The sequence below is a fragment of the Nelumbo lutea genome, chromosome 5 (assembly GCF_056320005.1).
Source record: "Nelumbo lutea isolate HS-2025 chromosome 5, American lotus-T2T, whole genome shotgun sequence".
NCBI classification, from domain to species: domain Eukaryota; kingdom Viridiplantae; phylum Streptophyta; class Magnoliopsida; order Proteales; family Nelumbonaceae; genus Nelumbo; species Nelumbo lutea.
This window is the reverse complement of record NC_142688.1, coordinates 71159629-71177606: the sequence shown is the minus strand read 5'-3', so window position 1 is coordinate 71177606 and position 17978 is coordinate 71159629. Positions and strand designations below refer to the sequence as shown.

At 39.6% G+C, this 17978-nt stretch overlaps 1 protein-coding gene across 6 annotated transcripts in view; it reads left to right on the top strand.

Annotated features, from left to right (window-relative positions):
- LOC148852860 (uncharacterized) overlaps positions 1-17978 on the top strand; it is a 102917-nt gene that overhangs the window by 61826 nt on the left and 23113 nt on the right. For all 6 annotated transcript variants that reach the window (XM_088947218.1, XM_088947219.1, XM_088947222.1 and 3 more), the window contains exons 9-11: positions 7942-8018; positions 8433-8795; positions 8942-9046. In XM_088947218.1, coding sequence (XP_088803344.1) covers positions 7942-8018; positions 8433-8795; positions 8942-9046 — 545 coding nt within the window. The remainder of the gene's footprint in view (positions 1-7941; positions 8019-8432; positions 8796-8941; positions 9047-17978) is intronic.

Genomic DNA, 17978 nt, shown 5'->3' with positions numbered 1-17978 from the left:
CTTCCTTAGACCACCAGTCACCAACTGCATCGGAATATGATCCGACGTGACTCTTGGCAAAGCTTCCTGGGAGGTATTAGGAAAAAATTCTTCCCATTCTGCTGAAATATGAACCTGTCTAATCTGACCAGAGAAGGAGCCTTCTGATTATTAGTCGAAGTGTACTTTGCTCCCATTAGCAGCAGATCATGCAACTCCCACCTCTGGATGACTTCCGCAAATAACCTCATACCCTTATTTGTTCTCCTGCACCCCCTTTTTTTTTTTTCTTTTTTATTCCTGCCTTAGGATTGCATTAAAATCTCCACCAACAGCCCAAGGACCATCCCATTTCCTTCTTACTGCATTCAGTTCCTCCCAAAAATTGCATTTTAGAGAGGAGCCAACAGGCCCATATACCCCTGTGACCACAATTGGCACACTATTCTGCAACCATAGGAGCTTAACTGATATTGAGAACAAACTTACCTCCTTATCCACCTACTTAAGCACACTGCTAACTATTCCAAATTGGAACAATTCCCCCTGCTGTGTTTTCTTCTGGCACTGCCAAACAATTACACAGATCAGGACCCCACACATTTTGTACTACTCTGTACTTCAAATTCTGTAGCTTAGTTTCCTGCAAAATTAAAATATCTGCCTTCCTTTCCCTCAAGAAGCCTCTTGCAACTACTCTTCTTCAATCAGAGCCTAAGCCCCGAATGTTCCACAATATTATTTTGAGACTTTCCATTTGGAATTATTTTCTTGAAACTCTGTTGCTATGACTTGCACTCCCAGAAAGTCCTAATTGTACCTTGATTTTTGCTCCTATTATTATTAAATTTACATTGATATATTCTGTTTTAGTCCTACTTATTTTAAATCCTTAGGTTTGTAAGGCATAGGGGCCATTGCTTAGTGTACAGGTTTGAGTATGAGCTGCCACATAGTGAAAAAAAATGCCAAAGGTTAGGTCTATATCCAACCCACCCCTCTTGAGACCCATCGTACCTTGACCTTTTTTCATAGTTTCTAAGGAAAATTGGTTCATAAATCTACTTTTTCATTTAGTACCTCTCTCATCAATGAATTCTATGTCACCAGCGAAACAACATACATCATGGGATTTCCATGTTTAATTAATTCATCCATGGCTAGAGACAATACTAGCTAAGCTCTAAGACTTGATGAAGTCCCATTTTACGTTATCCAGAAGGAATGTGTTAATGTTCGGTCTGCCTGTTAGAATGACAACAGTCAAGGAAGAGAGAGAGAGAAGAGAGAAGGAGAGGAATAGAGAAAGGAGAAGAGCAAAAGAGAAACAAGGAGAAAAGATTCTGGTTTGAATGAGAGGAAAAAGTTCACTCTCCCATTCGGCCAAATGTATTTTATATTACTAAAATAATGTGGGAAAGTCACATATTCCCCTACTTAAGTTAGGGACATTAAGTCTAACATAAACTTACACACCAGTACCTAAACACAAGCATAAAGACAAAATTACCCCTACATACTCGACCCTAACACTCCCCCTCAAGCTGGAGAGTATATATCATATAATCCCAGCTTATTACATATGTAGTCCACTCTCCCCCGACTCAACCCTTTAGTAAACAAATCTGCCCACTGGTTCCCTATGTTGACATATGCAATGTCTATCATTCTACTCAACACCTTCTCTCTAACAAAGTGACAGTCAACTTCTATGTGTTTGGTTCTCTCATGAAACACCGGGTTAGAGGAAATGTGAACTACAACCTGATTGTCACAGTAGAGCTTCATTGGAGTATCAACAGTGTATCCCATCTCCTGTAGAAGGTTCCTTAGCCACACTAATTCACAAGTAGTATGTGCCATAGCTCTATATTCTGCCTCTGCATTGCTTCTTGCCACAACTGTCTGCTTCTTGCTTTTCCATGTCACCAGATTACCCCCAGAAAAGTGCAATAGCCTGTGGTAGATCTCCTATCAGATACAGAACCGGCCCAATCAGCATCAGTATATCCTTCTATTTCAAGTTTTCCACCATTTCTGTATATCAAATTGCGACCGGGAGACCCCTTTAAATACCTCACTATCCTTATAACTACATCCCAATGTGGAACCAGAGGTTTCTGCATGAACTGACTTACCACACTAACTGCGAATGAAATGTTTGGCCAAGTGATGGTTAGGTAGTTTAGTTTACCTACCAGCCGCCGGTATCTTCCAGGGTCTTCAAACACTGCACCCATATCACTGCTCAACTTAGTGTTTGTTTCCATAGGAGTTTTAGTTGGTTTAGCACCTAACTTACCTGTTTCTTCAAGCAAATCAAGAGCATATTTCCTCTGATACAAGTTAATACCATGCTTGGACCTTGCTACTTCTATCCCCAAGAAATACTTAAATTTACCAAGGTCCTTTGTCTGAAAATGATCCTGCAAAAGGATCTTCAACCTGTCAATGCCCATTTTATCATTCTCGGTAATGATAATATCATCTACACACACCACTAATAGGATCTTCCCTGCCTGAGAGTCATGATTGAAGACGGAATGGTCAACTTGGCACTGTTTCATACCAAACTTCTTTACTACCTCACTAAATTTGCCAAACCATGCTCGAGGAGACTGTTTAAGCCCATAAATGGCCTTCAGTAGCTGGCACACCTTACCATCCTCCCCCTGAGCAACAAACCCCGGTGGTTGCTCCATATAGACCTCCTCGAGCATATCACCATGCAAGAAGGCATTCTTGATATCAAGCTGATAGATGGGCCAATCATACACCTCAACAAGAGAAATCACAACACGAACTGGACCAATCTTAGCAATCGGGGAGAAAGTCTCTGTGTAATCAATACCATAAGTTTGGGAATACCCTTTGGCAACCAATCTAGCTTTCAACCGCTCTACACTACCATCAGGTAAGTACTTAACCGTATAAACCCACTTACAGCCAACAGCCTACTTACCAGGAGGAAGAGTGGTGAGTTCCCATGTATGGTTATGAGCTAGAGCTGAGAGTTGTTCTTCCATTGCACGGTACCATTCTGGAGAGGCAAGGGCTTCTTGGACATCCTTAGGTATAACAACAAAGGATAACAAAGAGATAAACCGGCGATGGGAAGTGGGAAGGTGAGTCAGTGAAACATAATTAGAAATAGGATGAAGGGTACATTTGCGCTTACCTTTCCGCAAGGCAATGGGAAGATCAAGATCAGATACTGGGGTCGGGGCTAGTGTGGTCACAATTGCCGGATCTGTCGATAATGATGAAGTTGGAGGAGGTGCTGGTATATGTGGGCGATGTGTATACATGTGATGGATTGGTGGTCGTTCAATAGGTGGTGGCACCGGAGACTAGGACTTGGTCACTGCGGGAACAAGAGGAACAAAGTCCACAACTGGAAGAGGAAGGGGAGGAAGTGATTGGAGTAGACTCAAAGAAAATGGATGTCGAGGAAGTGATTGGAGTAGACTCAAACCATTTGACTGGAGCATGGTTTCAAATGTTGCCAAATGGTGCTAATGTCGCCCGACATATGTCGATGTCGAGGCTCATCGACATGAAAATGGATGGTAATATAAAAATTACATTATGTCGGTCGACATTTTCGTAATATAGGAAATGTCGACCAAATCGGTCCAAATAACAAAAAAAATATAGTTTTTCCTATTATGTCGACAAGATGTCGACTAATGTCGATAGGATGTCAACTAATGTACATTAAAAATATAATATATTAGTATATTATATTTATTCCATTAATAATCTATAATATAAAACATAAAATATTTTTCAAGTAATAAAATATTAACTAGTTAGTTTTTTTTTTAATTATTTATTAAAATCAGAATATGTTTATTAAATTTTATAATAAACCATATTCTACATTTAATATAAAAAATCAGAATAAATTTAATAGATTTTATACTAAATCATAATTTATTATAAATTTAGTGTTAAAAATCATAATAAATTATTAAGTTTTATAAGAAATCAGAATTTATCATAATCTTAATACTTCATAAAGGAGAATCAGTTTATTAAATTTATAATTAAACATAATGCATTATAACTTCAATGTTTAAAAAAGCAGAATAAATGTATTTCTATTTACTAGTGTGAAATAAATATATTAGAATTTATAATAAATCAGAATTAAAAATAAGAAAAGAAAATATCAGATAACCTTGTAAAAACATCAAAATGCATAATAAATCAATAAATCGTCATTTACTAATTTGTTATTGATTTTAGTTTCTTAGCTTTATATAATGGTTGGGAATAAGATAATAGTTTAGAAATATGTATTAATGCTTCTTTTATCATTTTACAAAATATCTTTGCATATTTCCACATATTTCATAATATTTCCACAATGTCTCTAATTTTTACAATATTTCCCCTCGATATTTCGACATATGTCCTATATTTTGGTAAGCGACATTTCCATCGACATCGACATTTTAAACCTTGCATTGGAGAGGAGAGAGGGACGATTGGAGAGTTGTTGATGTATTTCCACCACCATCAAGATAATACAATCCACCAGCTTCATGCCCTCCACCAATCTTCATCCCCGTCTTGAGATCCTGAAAAACACACGAAGAGGGGTAAAAGGTAATGGAGCAATTAAGAGACTTGGTCAACTTACTAACAAACATAGGATTAAAAGGAAATTTAGGGACATACAAATCTGAGGATAGGTACACAGGGTCTAGGTCAACATTACTAACACCACAAATGGAGGATGTGGAGCCATTAGCAAGGGTAACAGATTGTAATGTTGAGCAATGAGAAAGGGAAGAAAACACACTTGAAGTTCCAGTCATGTGATCGGAGGCTCTAGAATCAATAATCCAAGGATGGGGTGTGGATGCTAGACAAGCCATACTTGAGTGTGCGAGAGTGGCCGTGTTCTACTGAGATATGGCCTGTACTAACCTCTCATTCTCATCACGGGGAATACTCATCATCTCTTGTCTGAAGCTACTGTCACTGGTCATGGCATGATTGGCCCAAGTTGAAGGTGGACCATGCAAGTCATAGCAATAATTGATGGTATGTCCATCCATACCACAGTGTGTATACCTCCTTGGACCCGAACTACGTCCTCTGCCACGGGCTTCCCCTAAATCTCGACCTCCAGTGCGACCACTACCACGGTTATATGTAGGTCCACTACCACCACTCTAGCCATATGCCGGTCCACTACTACCACTACGGCCAGATTGAGCTCCCCGAGCTCCACCTCTAACACCACGACCTTTGGATACTGCTAGGGCTGATCTATCGGAAATATTAGGGTTCTTAGTAGATCCAATGGAAATCCTCTTGAGTTGAGCAAACACCTCTTCTAAGGAAGGGAGAGCTAACCCTCCTAGTATCTGAGCCCGCATTGGTTCATATTCAGATTTCAGCCCCACCAAAAACCGAGTCACATCAAGTTGTTCTCTCTGTTGTTGCTGAATTTTGACATCAGAAGTGAGGGGGTGATTAACATTCAATTCATTACGAATGCTTCTCATACTAGCATAGTACTCCTCAAGACTCTGATTACCTTGTTGTAGATTAAAGTATTTCTAGTACAACTGATATACTCTGGTTGTGTTCTTTTGACCCGAATACAGCTTCTTAGCATGGTCTCACACTTCTTTGGCAGTATCAAGGAATATGAAATTTACACTAATCTTGGGTTCCATACTATTCTATAACCATGTGATGATCTGTGTATCTGCCTTCTCTCAGTCATCATACTCAAGAGAATCGGTGGAAGGTTTTTCATCCCTTATGTGCTTCACCTTCTTTGCCTTAAGAAAGACTTCTACAGATTTGGCCCAAGGTACATAATTTTCTCCATTCAGTTTAATGAAGGTCATTTGAACATTCAGGTAATCAGTAGGAACCATCACACTAGTCTTGCTATCACTGTTGTCTCCCATTGCTGAATTCGGCAAACTGCACACTAGATCACACTACACCCTGATTTCAGCACTTACTACTGCTGCAAATTGCACTCTTTACACCACAAACCCAACTCCACGACTGCCTGAAACTTCTCAACACTGTTTGAGGAACACCCCCCATTCGAATCACACTGAAGGGTGCACAAACCCTAGCACGCTACAATCTGAAATCCCACCATACAGTCTGAAATAGGCTTCTCATTTGACTCACACAAAAAAAATGCATAAAACCTCTTACCTGATCACTGAAAATCAGACCACACAAGACACCCACTGCACCACACGAATCAGCCTTCTTCTCTTCATCGATTAGGGGAGGGCTTCTTAGAAACTGCAGCAATTGACCACAAACACCACAACTGGAGGCATAGAAACCTCCAAGGGAAGAGGGCGACCACTCCTTTTCAGCCCTGATCTGATTTGATTTGCTGGGCTGATCTGGGCTGATCTGATTTGCTCAGTTTAGCTCTGATACCATGTTAGTGTTCGGTCTGCCTGTTAGACTGATAACAGTCAAGGAAGAGAGAGAGAAGAGAGAAGGAGAGAGAGAGAAAGGAGAAGAGTAGAAGAGAAACAAGGAGAAAAGATTCTGGTTTGAATGAGAGGAAAAAGTTCACTCTCCCATTCGGCCAGATGTATTTTATATTACTAAAATAATGTGGAAAAGTCACATATGCCCCTACTTAAGTTAGGGACATTAAGTCTAACATAAACTTACACATCAACACCTAAACACAAGCATAAAGACAAAATTACCCCTACATACTCGACATTAACAGAATGGAATGACTAAAAAAAGGAAACCTTGAATTGACTTTTGCAACGACTGTTAAAGACTGAAAGCCCACCCCGGCCGCCTACCTACTCGTTCTCGTAGCTCAACCAGAGGTCAAGAGTGTGGTCTGGCAAATGAGCTAAAAAATATTCTTCTTATATAAAGTACGGGTGTCCTCGGATAAGCATACTTTTTTCGTGTTGTTGTTGACGTTGAAAGTAAATTTTGAAGTAGGCTTAGCTTTTTGGAGCTGCACAAGCAGTTCCAGGAGCAGCAGTCACCATAAGAAGATTCTGTTAGTCCAGCAGCAGCAGCCTGACTTGAATCTTCAAAAGATGTGGGAGTTTAACTTAATCATGAACCCCATGATATCTGCCTTTGTGGTACGGACAGGCAAGTTTCTGGGATTTATGGTCAATAATTGGGGCATCAAAATCCTGCCGGAAATTTACGAATTTATTGAGGATAAAACCTGTTAGTTCGGCATATCTTTCTGGCTTGGTACGTGTTCTGAGCAAGCCTTTGCGTGACATGAACTCGTACTTGTCCTTAGAGAAGTGCATCTAAGTTGGAGAGTGATGTAAGCAAGCTGGGCATGAATATTTAACCTTTAGAGAAGTGTGTCTTCCTTTTCTGGCTTTAGAACGCTAACTAGCTAATGTATCCACCAAAGGGGTTATCATGTCTAAGTTCGAGATTGATGTAAGCAAGCCGAACATGATTAATATCTATACTCAATTTCAGAGGGATGATTGCAATATTTGTTGTGTATAAGGGTATACTTGTTATTTTCGACATTTTATATAAATGGATAAGTGGGAAGTGCAAGATCCCCAAGACTGTTCCTCCTACATTCTTCTTGTCTACTCTCTTTTCCTTCTTTTTCTCTTCTTTTGATGCTCTTCTCTCTTGATCTTTGGTCTTCAACAGATTATAAATTTGTTTTTTATTTATCATAAACAAGTATTATGCCTTACAAAAGCTATGTCCACTAGCAGTACACATTGCCCGTTTTACTCCATACTACAAAACAGTGGAAGAAGTATCTGGCTGCTTCAATGTAAAATTGAAACACTCCCAGTAGCTGCACAACATTCATCACAATTCTAATTCAACACAATAAGAGCAAGGGTGTTAACTGATTAGTTCTTAAGAAATTTATCACCCTTCCACGAATGGTGTAATTTTTAATAGCTTTCTCACAAGTTGATTGACAATTGTTTGCAGGTTCAGTAGACCATCTTATATCAGAGACTCATGAACTTGGAGGTTCTAGAATTGCCATTGATCGAGCAACTCCCAAGGTATGCTTTCATTTGATTTGAACTGTACTTCTTACATTGCAAAATGTTTAATAAAATATGTGACTATAGCTAGAGTGGAATGGAGGAAGAGGATCTGAGCAAAGCCAAGCCCACTTCTAATATTAATATATCTGTCATTTTAGAAAATGATGCTAGAAAGCTGCTTGTCATACTATATCTTAACTAATTCTTAAGTTATACTATTCTTGGCCAAAAATGAGTAGGATTTTTAAAGAGGTTGGGTAGGTTAATTGTTTCGTTGTGAATATCATTGGCTTAATTTTTATACCCACATTGTATAGATTCAATTATTTACCCTTGTATGGGGTTTTCTCCACTTAAATTGATTCTTGTACAATATACTGTTTAGAAATTCTCTCAAACTTATCTCGTATTCCTTGGCTTTTCTTACAGGAGGATTCCAGAGGATACAGGGTTTCAAGTCACTATCTTAAGGCAACACATGATTCTAGAACATCAAATATAGTTGGTTATAAAACTGATGGCTGTTCAAGAACAGCAACAAATGAACTCCAAGCGGACAAATTATTGCCATCTGTTTTCCACTCTGTCAAAGACAACACTAGCTCAGGATGTGCATCAACTGCAGGAGGTATCATTTCAATAGGGAGCAGTACTGTACAAATTGCTGAAGGTGCCACAATAAGAGCAGAAAAAAAGATGTTCATAGGTCGTGTCCCTGTGGAAGCTACAGCTGAAGATCTGCAAGCATATTTTAGCCAGTTTGGATGGGTTGTTGATGTTTACTTGCCAAAGGTATAGTACGTTGCTTCTCTTCTAAAAGCCTCATTTGCTATCTTTCCCTGACGATTTATGTTACCAATCCTTTGTCAAGATAGAAGAATGTGGAAATCTCAGCTAATATTTACCATTTCATTCCAAATTTTGTCTTTGGTAAACAGGATGCAAAGAGAATTTCTCATAGAGGGTTTGCATTTGTTACGTTTGCAGATGAAGCCTCAGCTACACGCGTTTCTCGGCTTAGACATTTCATTCATGGTCGAGAGGTCTCTAATTTTCTTTTATTTTTAATATATATTTTTTTATATCATATGAACAATTCATTTTGTTTTGGAATTGTTATTCTCCTTGGTACTCTTACTTAGGGATGCAAATGGATTGGATTGGACTCAAATGAGGGTATATTCGAATCCGATCCAACACTGTTCATGTTGGATCCGATCCGATCTGATAGGACTCGATTTGAATTCGAATCCTATCGGTAAGTCAGATCTTCGGATCTCATCCAATCCAACTTGTTTTCTTTAAAAATTAATAAATTATTAAAAGATAAATAAAATATACTAATTTAAATAAAGTATAAACAAAAATACAAGTATTTTTTAATTATTTTCATCATATATATACATGTTTTTTATAAAAAATAAATAATATAACAAATTTATAGAAATATAATATAAAAAATATATTTATAAATAAATAAATAACATATTTATATGTATTATATATTTATATTTATATAAGTATATAATATATATATCAGATCGGATCTTCTCGGATTGGATAGGGGGGTGATCTGAATTCAATCAAATAGGATCAGATCTCGGATTGGATCCGATCATTATCCGATCCATTTGCACCCCTAATCTTACTTGAAGTTGAATGTTAAATACCAATTAGATTAGCAGAACATCAATGTTTTAGAATTTACTAGAAGGTGTCATGTGCAGCACTGCACATGCAATAAGTACTTGAAATCAAATCAGAAGTTTTTTTTCGGTGGGGAAGGGGGGAAGAAAAGTAGAGCCATAGAACATGGTATTGTAAATAGCTTAGCTATATTTTGGTTATCTGGCTTCAATCCTCTTTTGAACTTATATAAAAGTCCTCATTATCTCCTTTGAGTAAAGGTAACTGATGGTATAAGAAAATGGATTGAGCCTCACCAAGATTCTAGGAGGGTTACTTCACTTCTATAGTCGTAATAGATGAGGAATTCAAAGTTCAGATAGCCAAACTTTGCTATTGTATTGAAGTGCTTCTGTGTTGTGAACTAAAACTTGGGGTTTGAATTTTGAAAGCCACACAAGGAAAGGCCAGACGAGTTTAGGAAACTCTTATTTTTTCTTTTCATATGTTCATGGTATCTATTGATCATCTAAAGAACAACTAGTAGATAAAACAGTGATAGCCATCAAATTTTGGGTCAGAAATATCTTGTTGATCTTCATTTTTTACATAAAAGGAAAAAGGGGAAAAAGTTACTTGTAGAATACAACCCCTCTAAACATCTTTTTTTTCCCATAACTATAAATACATTGCATTTGATGTATAGAGATATTCAGTGGTTGCAGCATTGGTGTTTTCTTGAACACTTCCAATCCCTAATGGACCTATGTTGCTGAAAGGGTATCCATCAAGAAAGGAAGGATTGTATGGTGGTCTTTGATTCCTCTAGCATTCATCTGGGTTATATGGCTAGAGAGGAATGTCTGTGCTTGACGCTAATAAAAGTTATCGGGGCTGTGATAAACTCTTCTTTTTATTTTTTTTGAGGGACTGTCTCTCCATCCATGGAGTTTTTGTGTAGAGATAGGCTATTCCTTTTTGTCTATAGAGTTTTTTGCGGGCTCTTAGCTAGTATTGTAGTCGGGTGTACAGATTCTTGTTGTACATCAGTTACTTGCTTATTTTTTTCATAATACAAATTACTCTACTTCGAAAAAAATTGCCACAATCTGCTCTCATTGAGGGAAGGATCTAATCACTATGATCCACTTGGTCCCAAATATCCATAGTCCTGGGTGGGGTGGCCTGGATGTGGACCTAACCTTCAGAATTTTCTTTCACAAAATGGCTGCTAGAAGACTCAAGCATGCATTCTCATGTTTATCATTCCAAGAATAGGAAAATAGTCACGCAAGAGAATTGCACATCACATCTGTTAAAAGTAAAAAATTCAACAAAGAAGTGACAGTTAATAAGTAGAATGTCATCACAGTGGCAGAAAAGTCGTAGTAAGAGTATACATTGGGATCTTCATGGCTGGAAGAAAGCAGAAGAAGAGAGCAAATAATGCCAGTAGAGAAGATACCTCAAGTGAATCCATGAATCAGTGTGCCCCCATTGCTCTATCTTCATTCTCTAATGAGAGAGTAACCATCTATTCAGAGGAGTTGGAGAAATTCCATGGACTGCTACCCAAAATTGACAAGGTTGCAACTGTATCCTGTCCACCTAGTTTTCTCATTCAGGTATCTACTTTGTGAAGGGATGGGAGATCCATCAGCTGGATGGCTGAACCCTGCAGGAAGATTGGGCAAAATTTTAAAAATTTCTTTACTCCCATCCAGGAATTCTATTCCCAATTTAGAAAACTGCATTTTCAAGGTTCGTTTTTGTCACCAAAACGGGCCAAATCTGAAACCAAATTAAGGAAGGGATGTACCAAATCCTCCCTCCACTGAAGATGACATAGCTTAGGATGAGGCAGGATCAACAGGTAGTTCTTCACTAAGAACTAGTGATTCTTCAGCAAGAATCGAATGGGACAGTAAACACATCTTCTAAATTGTTCATTCTGGCAAGAAACAATATCAAGATCGAATGATGATCCAATCCAAGAATTGGAAATCGAACAGGGTAGGGCGGCAAGAGCAGGAAGAAAAAGAGCAGAAGGCAAGATCTGTCTAATTGTGTTGTCTTCTTTCTATATTCAGTGAGTTTGTTTTGAAGGTTCGCCCTGCTCTCTTATTTATAGCCTTAAAGAGACAATTTCCTAATTTCATTAGGAGTTTCCCGATCCAAATCTTTTATCTGGATATGGACTCTTTAAGTGATAAGAATAATCCCTTATCTTATCTGTAGATAAAGATCAGCCTTCCTAATCAAATTAAGAGTTCCTTTAAACCAAATCTTTATTTGGAACTGGACTCTTTAAGTGGATAAGGATAATCCCTATCTTATCTGCTGATCCAAATCCTAGATCCACCCCTATTTAATTAATCTAATTAACCTAGTTAGAAATGGGCTTTTAGGCTCATTAAGCTTTCAGGCTCACTTCCACTTTAATGCTGGCTAGCTTGGCTCTCTTTGTATGGCGTGGGACCCTATCATTGATCTACACATCAGCCACATGGGTTCAGCCTAGCCTCTGTTACAAGGCCTAGCCGAATTCACTGTTGAATATAGTGAACCCCTGATTCCATCACTATGGGCTCTTAATGGGCCCAACATTTACACTAAATGGTCCTTGGGTGCAGCCATCTTATGAAGGCCCAAGGATTGTGGGCAGATACATGATTAGCTCATCAGGTATAACCCTCAATGGTCTTACACTTAACCTCTCAGCCCATAATGATCAAACACTACCCGACAAGAGAGGACCTCTCCCTCGGCTGCAAGGTGCAGTGTTGCACTCTCTACTTACATGGATCCCGGGAATTAAAACCTTTTGCAAACATTTTGAAACCATAATATATATATATATATATATATATATATATATATATATATATATATACATATATATGTGTATGTATATCTTTATATAAATGTTTTTTGCAAAAACAAATTTCAACGGTTGAAATCAACTGCCGGTTGTTTAGGTTTCCAGCAGAGAGAGTGCATCCTCGATCATTCACTTTGTCCGACAAAGGGGCTGATCCTGTCACTATGATCACCCACTTAGATGAATTCTTGGACTGTCCCAACATACCCAGGTTTGACCCGCTCTAAGGATCTCACTGATTGACATATCAAAGACAACCAATCCGACACCTAGTGTAGTATCATAATCAAGTCTAGGGGTCAGGTGTAACATTCCAGTTTTGTGCATCTATCTACACCTAGTGTAGTATCATAATCAAGTCTAGGTCCAGGGCAATACTAGAATTTTGGTCCAGTTCAGGGTTTCAAGAAAACCCACACTGGCAACTGAGACAAGCCACCCCAACCAACTTGGTGGTACATTAGTGTCAACCTCGGCAGGATAAATCTCCACAGATCTATCCAATGGCTATGAAGATTGTAAACTGACACGAGTCTCATATGTGTCCAGTTTAAGGGTATTACACAGAAACACACCATAATAACATGAATCAAATATGTACTTTATTCATTTACAATAAATGTTAGTAGAAAACCTTATGTGCTGATTTCAGCCAAGCTTCTTGTGAAGGAAAGAGTAGAAAGTTGGGGATTTCAGCAAGAGAGGAAAGGGGGGAAAAGAGAAGAAGGTCGACTAGGATAGATTGACATAACCCTAGCCGCCAGCCCCTCATTCTATTTATAATTAACTTAAGTATGAGATATTACAAGGATGCCCTTAGTAGGGCGGCAACTCAAACTAAGTAATTACAGCTCTTTAAAAAATAAAAACTAATGGACCCAAGGCCCAACAACATCTTAATTTAAAAGAAAATAAACTAAACACAAGTCGGCCCACTCAACACTCCCCCTCAAGTTGGGAGTAGATGTCATACATCCCCAACTTGCGTAGATCATGCTCCAGCTTAATCTTTGCAACGCCTTTTGTGAGGACATCAGCAAGCTGCAGATCAGAAGAAATGTATGGAAGACAAACTTCTCTAGAAGTTACCCTTTCTTTGATAAAATGTCTATCTACTTCAATGTGCTTAGTTCGGTCATGCTGGACTGGATTATGAGCAATATTAATTGCTGCCTGGTTATCGCAGTATAGCATCATAGGTTCTTCTGCCTGAACACCGGTTTCTTCCAACAGAGAGTGGATCCGGAGAAGTTTTGAAACTCCATGTGCCATGGCCCTATATTTGGCTTCTGCACTTGATCTTGCCACAACTGTTTGTTTTTTACTCTTCCATGAGACTAGGTTACCCACAACTAGGCCCTATATTCGGCTTCTGTATAGGTCTCTAGCTTGAGCTGTCCATGATCAGTAAACAATATGCCTCTACCTAGATGTCCCTTCAGATAAGCAAGGATCCTGTCAACTGCCTTCCAGTGCTGGTCTCGTGGAGCATGCATGTATTGGCTCACTACACTTACTACATAGGAGATGTCCGGTCTTGTCATGCACAAGTATAATAGCCGACCCACAAGTCTTTGGTACCTCCCAAGGTCCTTTACTGGTTCACCTTCTGATGCACTGATTCTATGGTTCTGATCAATGGGGGTGCTAGCTGCCTTTGTTCCAAGTTTCCCTATTTCTTGGAGAAGGTCCAAGACATACTTCCTTTGAGAGATAAAAATTTCATGTTTCGACCGTGCAACTTCAATGCCTAAGAAGTATCTCAGTTCTCCAAGGTCCTTAATCTCAAATTCCTTATGCAAGTTCCTCTTCAGACTATCAATCTCACTCAGATCATTCATAGTGACAACAATATCATCCACATAAACAATTAGGATTGACACCAAGGATCCCCTGCGCTTAACAAACAAGGTGTGATCATATTGAGTTTGAGTGTAGCCAAAAACAATCAAGGCCTTTCTGAATCTATCGAACCATGCTCTGGGGGATTGTTTCAAGCCATATAGTGACTTCTTCAGCTTGCATACCTTTCCCTCTTTAGCATTATCATAAAAACCAGCTGGAAGATCCATATACACCTCTTCTTGTAGATCCCCATTTAGGAAAGCATTCTTCACATCCAATTGAAACAAGGGCCAAGAGTATGAGGCAGCAAGAGAAAGGAGTATCCAAACAGAGGTTATCTTTGCGACTGGTGCAAAGGTATCTAGATAATCAATGCCATAGGTCTGTGTGTATCCTTTTGCAGCAAGTCTTGCCTTGTACCTCTCTATGCTTCCATCTGCCTTATACTTTACTGTGTAAACCCATCTGCATCCAATTGCCTCCTTGCCTTCTGGTAGGTCCACAATCTCCCATGTCTGATTCTTAATCAAAGCTTCCATCTCTTCTTGCATAGCTGCCTTCCACTCAGGTTTGGAGAGAGTCTCACTAACACCCTTGGGTATAGGCACGGAATCAAGAGAAGAGAAAAAAGCACGGTAGGAAGGAGAAAGTCCACTGTAGGATAAGTATTGTGATATGCAATGAGCAGTGCACTTCCTCTTCCTTTTTCTAAGAGCAATAGGGAGATCAAGGTTATCTATAACAGTGTTATTGGGACCAATGGGAACTAAAATAGTAGAGGGATCAAGAGGAATACCTGGATCTGTATCAGCTGAATCTGGAGTCTCCAAGGGATCGATAGGAAGTGGTGTGAGTTCTGTCGTAGTGGAATCAACCTCCTTATGAAGTCTCTGCCGTGAGTAATACTGTGAGACGGAACGCAAAGGGGGTGGCAAGGTAGGTGACATCGGATGGTTGTCAAGCACAGTAGTAGACACAGGAACTAGAACTGGGAGAGGGATAGACTGCTGACTTACTTCCCCAAAACACTCCCCCTGAGAAGGATTCCTTGAGAAGAAGTATGCAGATTCAAAAAATGTGATGTCCATAGTAACAAACCGGTTCCCAAAGACTGGATCATAGCAGCGGTACCCTTTCTGATTCTCTGCATATCCAAAGAAGACACATTTCTTTGCCTTGGGATCAAGCTTCGAACGGTAAGGACCAAGAATATGCGCAAAGCAAACACACCCAAACACCCTTAGGGGAATATGAAACATCACCCCCCGAAGGAAAAGAAGGCTGAATGGAGTGCTGAATCCAAGTATACGAGAAGGCATCTTGTTAATCAGATATAATGCCGTGAGAATAGCATCACCCCAAAACCGAACCGGAACTGTCGTTGTGATCATAATGCTTCTTTCCATCTCAACAATGTGTTTGTTCTTTCTCTCTGCAACACCATTCTGCTATGGACTGTAGGAGCAGCTATTCTGATGGACAACACCATACTCCAACAGATATGAGGCAAGATGTCTCTCAAAATATTCTCTAGCATTGTCAGATCTGAACATCTTGATTCTAGTTCCAAACTGTGTTAATACCATCTGATGGAATTGCCTCACCAAGGATGGTACCTCATCACGTGATTTCATCAAGTAAATCTAGGAATATCGAGAGAAACATCCACAAACAGAAGAAAATAGCGATAGCCGCCCATAGAGGGAACATGATAAGGGCCCCACACATTCGAATGAATAACATCAAAAAGTGAAGAACATCTTTTATTACTCGGTTTAAAAGAGTGTCTACAATGCTTTCCAAGTTCACGACCGTCACACTTTAACCTTGACAGACTCATAGACTCAAACAGTTTTGGAAACAAAGAACTTAAAGAAGAAAAAGACAAATGACCTAGACGATTATGCCAAAGTATAATCCGATCCACAAGTTTTGACTCACTGTCCTTGCAAACATGATGACTTTGGTGAATTGGAAGAGTATCCAGGAGGTAGATTCCATTCACTTCACAACCTCTCCCAATCGTCCTTTTTGAATCTAGATCCTGCAAAATACAATGTCCAGGAGAAAAAATTACTGAGCAGTTCAGATTCTTAGTCAAACTACTAACAGATAACAACTTGGTGCTCAATCTAGGAACGTGGAGGACAGAGGGTAAACAAATGGAATCATTAATCTTGATAGATCCCTTCCCAGCAATAGGAACATGGGATCCATCAACTGTGGAGACCCTATCTCTGCCAGAACTGAGCTGGTAAGAGGAGAAAATGGTGGAGCAATGGGTCATGTGCTCTGAGGCTCCAGAGTCTATAATCCAAGGAGATCTCTCCTTACCCGAAGCAGAAACATAGTTTGCAGTGACATGTGGACTACCTGTGTGGCAGGGAGGTAGAGTGAGTTCCACCTGTGCTACCTGTACCTTGCTGTTCGGTTGCGGCTGAATTGGAACTAGCTGTATCCCTTTGATTTAGAAGTAACCCAAACCTCTCAAGATCGGCCCTTACTGTAGCAGCTGCAACAGACTCCAAGGCAACTGTAGTAGGGGGGGCCAGAGTGTCACCAGTAACTGCCATATGTGCATTTCCTCTCTTATTCTTCAATCTAGTCGGCACAAGATGTGGGTGAAGCTTCCAGCAAGTATCTCTTGTATGCTTTGGTTTCTTACAGTAGTCACAGACTAAGTCCCTTTTGTCTTCCTTCTTGTTCTCATTGCCATTCTGTATAGGTTTCATCGCACTTACCATAGTAGACTGATCAGACATGTGATCCTTCATCATTACATCCCTCCTACACTCCTCTCCTGAGACGAATGCATATGTTTGGGAGAGAGTGACACTGTCCCTGGAAAGAAGATGTTGTCGTGCAATGTCATACTCAGGGTTAAGGCCAGCAAGGAATTCGATCACCCTATACTTCTCTAAGTGTTTTTGATAGGTGGCTGCATCCTTGGTGGTTTCCCAAGCAAAGGTCTCTAGATGGTCAATCTCCTGCCACAGGGTCTTAAGGACTGAAAAATAAGCTACAACAGATCTATCTCCCTACCTAGTAGCAATAATCTGATTTCTCAGTTGATAAGCCCTAGCAACATTCTCCTTCTGTGAATAGGTCTCTGCAACCCCATCCCATATCTCCTTAGCAGTGTTTGCCCATAAAAAGTTTTTACTTATATGTGGCAACATAGAATTACACAACCATGTCATTACCATATAATTTTCTTGCACCCACCGGGAGTTGCCAGTTTTGGGTTTTACCTCTTCACCAGTAATATACCCCAATTTTCCACGAGCCCCAATGGCCATCTTTGCAGATTGGGACCATTCTAAGTAATTTGTACCATCCAACCTAACTGTAGTAATGGTTCCGGCTCCGAAGGGGTCTCCAACACCTCCTCCCATTGGTCCCATTTCATTCCATGGCTTATATTCAACTCTATGTCCCTCCATGTGTCTCAAAGAGGTCTAGAAAACAGCTAAAAAATGCAACAAGAATAAACAGAATACCTTTTGGAACCAATGACACTCCTTTGGTGTCTTGGACTTTCTCCCCACGAAAGATTCCTTTTCGGTGGGATGGGGAGAAGAGAGAGAAGAAGCAACCGCCCTCTCTAGAGGCCTCCAAACCAC